Source organism: Fulmarus glacialis, unplaced genomic scaffold (assembly GCF_000690835.1).
Source record: "Fulmarus glacialis isolate BGI_N327 unplaced genomic scaffold, ASM69083v1 scaffold46878, whole genome shotgun sequence".
NCBI classification, from domain to species: Eukaryota; Metazoa; Chordata; class Aves; order Procellariiformes; family Procellariidae; genus Fulmarus; species Fulmarus glacialis.
Window position 1 is genome coordinate 1 of NW_009228604.1, and position 7964 is coordinate 7964.

The 7964-nt window shown below is 40.8% G+C and overlaps 1 protein-coding gene across 1 annotated transcript; it reads left to right on the forward strand.

Moving 5' to 3' along the window:
• Positions 1-5809: 5809 nt before the first annotated feature.
• Positions 5810-7726, forward strand: EPM2A (epilepsy, progressive myoclonus type 2A, Lafora disease (laforin); the record flags this gene model as incomplete). Its single annotated transcript, XM_009583519.1, has 2 exons — positions 5810-6051; positions 7446-7726. Coding segments are annotated over 2 exons (523 nt in total), but the record flags the coding sequence as incomplete, so codon positions are not given.
• Positions 7727-7964: the final 238 nt, after the last annotated feature.

A 7964-nucleotide genomic window follows, 5' to 3' on the forward strand; every position in this document is an offset into this window, starting at 1 on the left:
GAGGTCATCCTTGAATATTAACCAGCTTTGTTGGGCTCCTCTTTCCTCCAGGGTTTTATCTCATGGTACTCTACCAAGCAGATCCCTGAAGAGGCCAAAGTCTGCTCTCCTGAAGTCCGGAGTAGTGAGCTTGCTGTGCGCCCTCCTCGGTGCCCTAAGGATCTTGAACTCAACCATTTCATGGTCACTGCAGCCAAGGCGGTCCTTGAGCTTCACATTCCCCACCAGCCCGTCCTTGTTGGTGAGAACAAGGTCCAGCATAGCACCTCTCCTCGTTGGCTCCTCTATCACTTGGAGAGAAGGAAGTTATCATCAATGCATTCCAGGAACCTCCCAGATTGCTTATGCCCTGCTGTGTTGTCCCTCCAACAGGTATCAGGGTGGTTGAAGTCCCCCATGAGGATCAGGGCTTGTGAACGTGAGGCTGCTCCTATCTGTCTATAGAAGGCCTCATCCGCTTGGTCTTCCTGGTCAGGTGGCCTGTAGCAGACCCCCACTATAATGTCACCTGTCCCTGCCCTCCCTTTAATCCTGACCCATAAGCTCTCGGTCAGCTCCTCATCCATCCCCAGGCGGAGCTCCTTGCACTTCAGCTCGTCATTGACATAGAGGGTGACACCCCCTCCTCATCTCCCCTGCCTGTCCTTCCTGAAGAGCCTGTATCCTTCCATTCCAACACTCCAGTCATAGGAGCCATCTCACCTTAGTATTTTTCCTTAGTTTGGCAAAGTCCTCTTTCTTGATTAAAGCTGGTAACTGTAGAGATAAAAGGACATCTGAAATATTGTACCTGATAGATGTTCTTATGAAATGTGTTCCCCAAAGGCTTGAATCCTGCCCTTTTCTGCAAGAACTGTGACTCCTTAGAAGGGTTGACTGATTTTAGGAGAGATTGTAAGATGCCTGCTCCTAGTACGCTGATGATTGAACAGACCTGGTAACAGTGCCTGAGTCATCCCCGTTTACAGCTCAGCATTTTAAGGAAATTTGAGTTTGATGCCCATTTGCCTTAAACCATTATCAACAAAAATAACACAGGAGCTGCTGAAGAAGCAGCATAGACATCTGTGTCGTGGAGGAGGAGTTGGCAGCCCAACGCAGTAACCGGATATCATAGAATCATAGAATCATAGAACGGTTTGGGTTGGAAGGGACCTTTAAAGGTCATCTAGTCCAACCCCCCTTCCATGGGCAGGGACATCTTCAACTAGATCAGGTTGCTCAGAGCCCCGTCCAACCTGACCTTGAATGTTTCCAAGGATGGGGCCTCTACCACCTCTCTCGGCCACCTGTTCCAGTGTTTCACCAAACACTGTTATCTTCCTCTAGGGCAGGTCACCCTCCCTGTGAATCAGATCCCTACAGCTACAACAGCTGGGTTGGTTTTGTACTATCTATGGAGGTCTAAGATTGAAAGGTACAATGCGTCGCTCTTTGGGAACATTTCCTCTAGCCTGAAAATTACAGTCTGCACCATTAAAAAAAAAGTGTCAGAATGGTAATCTTTCATTGCCTCAGACCCATTTACTCCTTAAGGATGGGAAGACTATTTGCATATGCATTGATTAAATGGAATGCATTTGTTGTTTCAGATGCATTCGTAGTGAATTGTTACAATTTAATCTAGGCTGTGCAGGGTCCTGGGGGGAAGCAACGAAGTGCAATATATATGTGCATCATTAAAAATAATTTAAGTGTGATGACAGCTGGAAAATAACCGTACAAGTGATTTCAGGGTGTTCCGTATTTATTCCCCGGTAATGATAAATCGTTGTTGGTTTTCTCAGTTTACAAGTCAAAAGGCGGGTTTTTAACACGTCAGCCTTCAGTCGGGGTTCTGTAAGTCAAGTAAACTGAGCAGACTCCTGCCTAACATTCAGTCCTTGTTACCACAAATTCAAGCTTCTCACATTCATTCATTCATTTAATCCCCAAAAGTCCCCTTGAGGTGGGTAAATATTATCTCCATATTACTGATGGAGAACTGAGGTGTAGGGCAGGCTGAAAGTGACTTTACAGATTGTAGCTTTAAAGAAAGGGCTTTGAGACAATCTACAAGTCTTAATCTGAGAAGTCAGCTGAATATTTTTGGTGTTACTCTAGGTGAGTAATTCACTGATACTTCATTGATAAAATATCTCTGACTGAATTGATCATGTCTTCTGGGACCAAGCATTTCTGTGTCCTTAGTAACATAGGGAGTTAACATGTACAATGACAAAGTGCCATTTTTGTGTTAAAACAGAATTCTAAGTAGAATTTTGTTAAAACACCATCCAGTTATGACATTTGGGGAATATGAAAGGGGTTAGTGGCTGAAAAGATTATAGGTTTATTGATCACATGTAATCCCTAAATGATTTTTGAACTGTATGTAAGGATCACTTAATCTGCTGCTGGAAAACAACCACATGAGCTGGAAAGCAGCAGCTGTCGGACAGCTCAGAGCACTGTTACATGACAGTTGAGCAGGGAAAGTAAAAGAGGTCTCTTTCCCATGCCAAATACTGTTGTGGCTAAAATCTAGTTACCTACTGAAGTGCAGTGGCAACTTAAAGAAGAAAGGCCACATTGGAAAAGGAAAACTAAAAGTTAGATTATTAAGGAAAGAGATGTAAAAATGAAATTACCACTTCCTTGCTTTGTTTAATATGTATGTTTCCCTGCTCCTCAGCGTTATTAAGCCCTCAGTAGGGCTATCAAAAATCTATATATAAAATATAGCTGCTAAACTCTTCATCAGTTTCTGTACTCTCATGTACACTGATCCTTTCATTCTTTCCTTCTGATGTAAGACAAAGTCAAGGTATGAACCAGGTAAAGCCAAATGGAAATATAGGTACTATGCAGTAGGATTATCCCAGGATTTTTACATAAATTGGCCGGTAGGACAGCTCTGCAGTAATGTTTTCTGCATGGACTGTTTTCCTGGTAAAAGAGTGGTTAAGCCTTGTCCAGCAAGACCAAGACTTTGCAGCCATTTGGAGGTGGGTAAATGAGGGGCTTGAAGACCAAGGTCAAGGCTGCATCTTGATCCTCTCAAAGGCTAAACTCTAGGACCTGATCAGAAAAATAATTCACAAGAATTGGCTGTGCTAAATACCTTGTTTTGGTCATTCTCTGAATGCCACCGCTAGTTAGGTTAATTATAGGGAAAGACATTGATAAAAACTTGGTAAACCCATCAGATTCTTCAGTAAATGCAATTGTTATTCTGAAATACAGGAGGTCTTGCCATGGACAAGACCCTTTAGGCTACAAAAACAGAATAAACAAATGGTGTATATCCCAGTGGTCTTGCAGATAGCGCAGCTGTGGTGTTCTCCCACTAAATAATCATTGGGGAAAAATCATAAAGCATTGATTTATCTGTAAGCAAGAGTACTACCTGAAATTTTATTTATCTCAGGAATGCTTTCGTCGCTCCTGATTCAATCAAATGCTAGAAAACACGCTTTTGCTCTCCTGTCAAGGTAATTTATTGTATTAGATGTTTCCCAAAATATCAAGAGAATTACATATGTATGTGTCTCCAGGAAAGCCTTTGAAGGAAGGATACTAATGTTCTTAATCTTGAAAGAGCATCCTCATATTGTCACAAGGTATTAGTGATACTGCCATTTTTCTTTCCCTGCTATGGAGTTTTTTGGGCATGGCTCATCTCCAGCCGCTCATCAGCGTCTGTTAGGGCACTTTAACTTACATTCGCCACTTTGAAATTCTCTAATCATTGCTGTGGATCCCTGTGGCAGAAGCCTGACAGTGGTCACTCTTTCAGGCTAGGATGGGGTTTGCTGTGGGGCTGGCACGTGGGAAGTGGGGCAGTGAAGCAATTGTTGCAGTGGGCCTTCACTAATCCCTCTGGTCAGTGGGAATGCTCTAGCTGGTTATGCTGGATTTTGGGCAATTTTGTGAAGCTCCCTTCCTGTACCAGCATGTGGGATTGTGCCTCGACCGTAAAGGTAATACACAATTGTTGTGCTCTATTGGATTTCCTTCAGGTTGCCATGGAGTCCACTGGGTATTGATATTTCTTAATAAATGAACTGAATTTAATTTGTAGCTTAAGAAATTCAGAGCCTGTGTATTAGAACTTCTTTTTTTCCATTTCTTCTCTCCTTTAGAAAGGTAGTGTTCAGGAGTGTGAGAAAAGTGACAAAGGAAAATTACTTCAAGGTGTAAATCTTAATTTCTGAAATTTTGAGTTAAAGCTTGCTTGTTGCTTAGGAACAAATGCATTTTCTGTTAGCAGTGGAAAATACTCTCACCGCATTCTAGACCAGAACATGGATGTGAAACAACTACTAAGTCAAATATCTTCAAAAAAATCTCACTGTTGAAACATGGTTGAAATGGTTATTTGCTATGTAATACATTCCTCTAAATTGGACTTAGTTACCATATACTGAGATCAAGCGCATTGTCTCACTGAAACAGGGGCTGTTAAGGCTAAAGACTGTGTTTGTGTAGCTGGTATGTAACTCACTGTGGATGCAGCTGAAACATAGGAAACAATAATAATAAGTACTTCCTGGATCTGAATTTTTCTTTTCGACAATCTTCCAGTAGTAACATAGCAGGATTTAATCATTGTCAATTACAGGTCTTAATTAAATGCTAGTAAGCACTTATTACTTTGATAGTGGAATGGAAATAGCTACCTGCTAATTTAAGAGCTTTTTATGAGAGTAGCTGCTCCTGAACAAACATAAAACTTTTCTTATTTCTCTCTGAGATTAAAATTGGAAAAGACCATAAGAAATGCATGGCAGACATTTTATTTTTGAGGATCTGCTTTCGTTCTAGATCAGCTTAACTTTTTTGCAGTTAATAATGTTTGCGAAGTTGTATGTTCAACTGGAGGGATATTTTGTGTAGTTTGTGGATTGCATGTTCAAATTAGAAGTTTGTGCAAACAAAAAAAATTAAAGTAGATCACTAATAATTTCTGTATGTAAATAATCCATTGAAGATACCATCAGTTTAATTGCATGTGCAGATTAAAAATCCTCATTTGAAAACAAGCCTCTTAATATTCAGTTTATATTTATGTCAAAATCTGTTGAGACACACAATAGTTTTATGATAATTAACAATGGGAAAACCATAGAAGTCTTGAAGTTTGATTTAGATAAGTACCAGAAATATGGATGTTTATCCATCCTACATCTCTCTCAAGTTTTCTTGCAAAATGTCTGGTTCTTCAGGCCTTGAGAGAAGCTAAATATGTACTGTAATTCTGCATTTCGTTCCCACTGACTGCACAAGAGCAGAGAAAAATGAGAAGAAAATTACTCTTTCATTTTTGAGTTTCCTCACAGAAGGGTTGTGGTTTTTTTTTTTTTCTACTTTCCTCATTATAGTGGTAGCTATGAAGCTGGCAAAGTGCTATGTGTTTGGCTTCTTACTAAAGTAATTCAGATCTGGATCACATGAATCTTTTAGGTCTCTTTTTTGGTGCAAATTGCATGAATCTTCAGAGTTTTCTTATTCTAAACTGTGATAGTAAGTTTCCATTACAAGCTTAATGATGGATGCCTTGGAGACCTGTGCTACTAATTATGCTCTGAATTTTTTCTCAGACCTTCTGGCTCTTTGAGGTAGGTTAGGAACTTGATGCTGGGGCATCAAACATTACCAACTCAACTGTAATGAAATAAGAAGCTGCTTACTGCATGACACGAAAAGGCTGCACTTAGCAGTGTTTGTGTGATGATGCTAAGCAGATTTGGAGCTGTAACGCCGCTGAACTTGGCAGTTTCTTTAAGATATTTTAATCAATCCCACTGCGATGTTTTCTCAATGCTAGAATTCTGCCAAACATCTGGCTGGGAAGTTGCCCTCGGCAGCTGGAGCATGTGACTGTCAAGCTAAAGCACGAGCTGGGTGTTACGGCTGTGATGAACTTCCAGACCGAATGGGACATTGTTCAGAATTCCTGGGGCTGCAACCGCTACCCGGAACCCATGAGCCCCGAAATCCTCATGAAACTGTATAAAGAGGAAGGTCTTGCCTACGTCTGGATGCCAACCCCAGACATGAGCACCGAAGGTAATGTTCAGACCACTCTTGCAGCTAAATTAATAGTAAAAACCCTTTGAGTTACAATCTGTCACTTTCATGACTGCGTTTTTTTCTGCATAAATGTTGCATAAAAATATAGCTAACGCACAAGGTGTAATCTCTGTGTGTGTTGTCTCTAACAAATTATTCATATTTTCTTGTAGATGGAGAGGCCATCTAAAGTACTTCATGTCTGGCAGTATATGTGTATTTGAGTTTGAAGCCATATGACATTGATAACTGCTTGACTGTTTTTGTTTTCAGCTTGAATTCAGCCTGTATAATGAAAATATGCTGTGTAGGTGGGAGACTGCAAGCTTGCGGGACAGCTTGCCATCCTTGCTGGTTAAAAATGGAAAGACAATGCTGTATGTCTGTCTCTGCTATTCCCCTCCCCCAGCAAATCATTTTTCTTTTACTATAGTATCCCAGTCTGATAAATCACCATACAGTCATTTATATAATTATTTGTAATTAATTTAGAATGCCCATAGCACCTCATGTAGTAACATAAATTATTATTTTTAATTCCTCCGTTGGAATGCTCGGTTCAAAATCTTGTTTCCAACCAGTAGGTTAGAAAGTGTGCGTGTTTTTGAGTGAGTACCCTACCAGGAGAAGAGAGTGCTTTCAAAAGAGTGAAATACTGCTGCCACAAATAGAGAACTGTCATATCAGTAACAGGACTTCAGGAAAGACAGGAGACCTTAAACCAGGGATTTGAAAGGGCTTAATGTCAGTGCTCATCTGTGCCATGAGGAAGAGTTAGGCTGTGATGTTTGCAGCTTCAGTTCCTGGGGTAACAGGGGGAAAGACGTCAGGACATATGGTATAGTCATCCCTTTGGGAGTGAGAAAGACTGTTCTGTGTTGCTTAACCGTATGCTTAGTACACAATTAAATCATAACAGTATTAATTTGTACAGGAAAATACTCTTCTGCTCTCTCTCCCTCGCTTATTATTGACATGATGGCCTTCATTACAGTGTTTTGGAAAGCGGCAGTATGTAGGTAGCTTCACAAACCTCTGGTACTAAAAAACATAGCACTTTTGGCTCGCTAACTTTAATGCTATGTAAGACATGCCGTTTGATGTTATTTGCTACCTTATCTCAGTCCCTGTGAAAATGAATATGCCACACATGTTCAGTGTTAATCAGAATGTATATTGGGGCATTTTACAGATTTTATGTGATCTGAATCTATGTTGCCAGAAGAAACAAAGGTTAGGGTAGAAAGTCATTTGGAAAAAAAAAAGAAAAAACCCAAAATACGTCAGGTTTGCTGTTGTGATTCCCAGTGCATCAGGCTTTACAGACATAATCTCAACCATGAACCTAGCTTTCTCAAATGCAAATGAACGTGCCTTGTTTTTAACCTTAGGAAGAATACAGATGTTGCCACAAGCTGTCTGTCTCTTGCACGGGTTACTGGAGAATGGACACACTGTCTACGTTCATTGCAACGCTGGCGTTGGCAGGTCCACAGCTGCTGTCAGTGGCTGGCTGAAGTACGTGATGGGGTGGAGCCTGCGGAAAGTGCAGTACTTTTTGGCTTCCAGAAGACCAGCTGTCTACATCGACGAGGAAGCTCTGATTCGTGCTGAAGACGATTTCTACAAGAAATTTGGGCATCTTCGTTCCTCATGCAAAATACAGGAATAGAAAAGCAGGAGAGCAAAAAGGAGATGAAGAGGAATTCTTACATTTGAACCCCAAGGACTTAGAAATCATGAGTCAGGGTCCTGCCTCTCCTCTTCAGATTATAAGCTTGTCATAGAAGTCGTGAGAATTTTGCTAAAAAGTGCCTTTGAGTGTTTCTTAAGCTGATATGAGTCATGTTTTCGAGCCTTTTTCTGCAAGTATGAGACCTAGAAACTCTGCAAAGGGAAACTAAGATTTT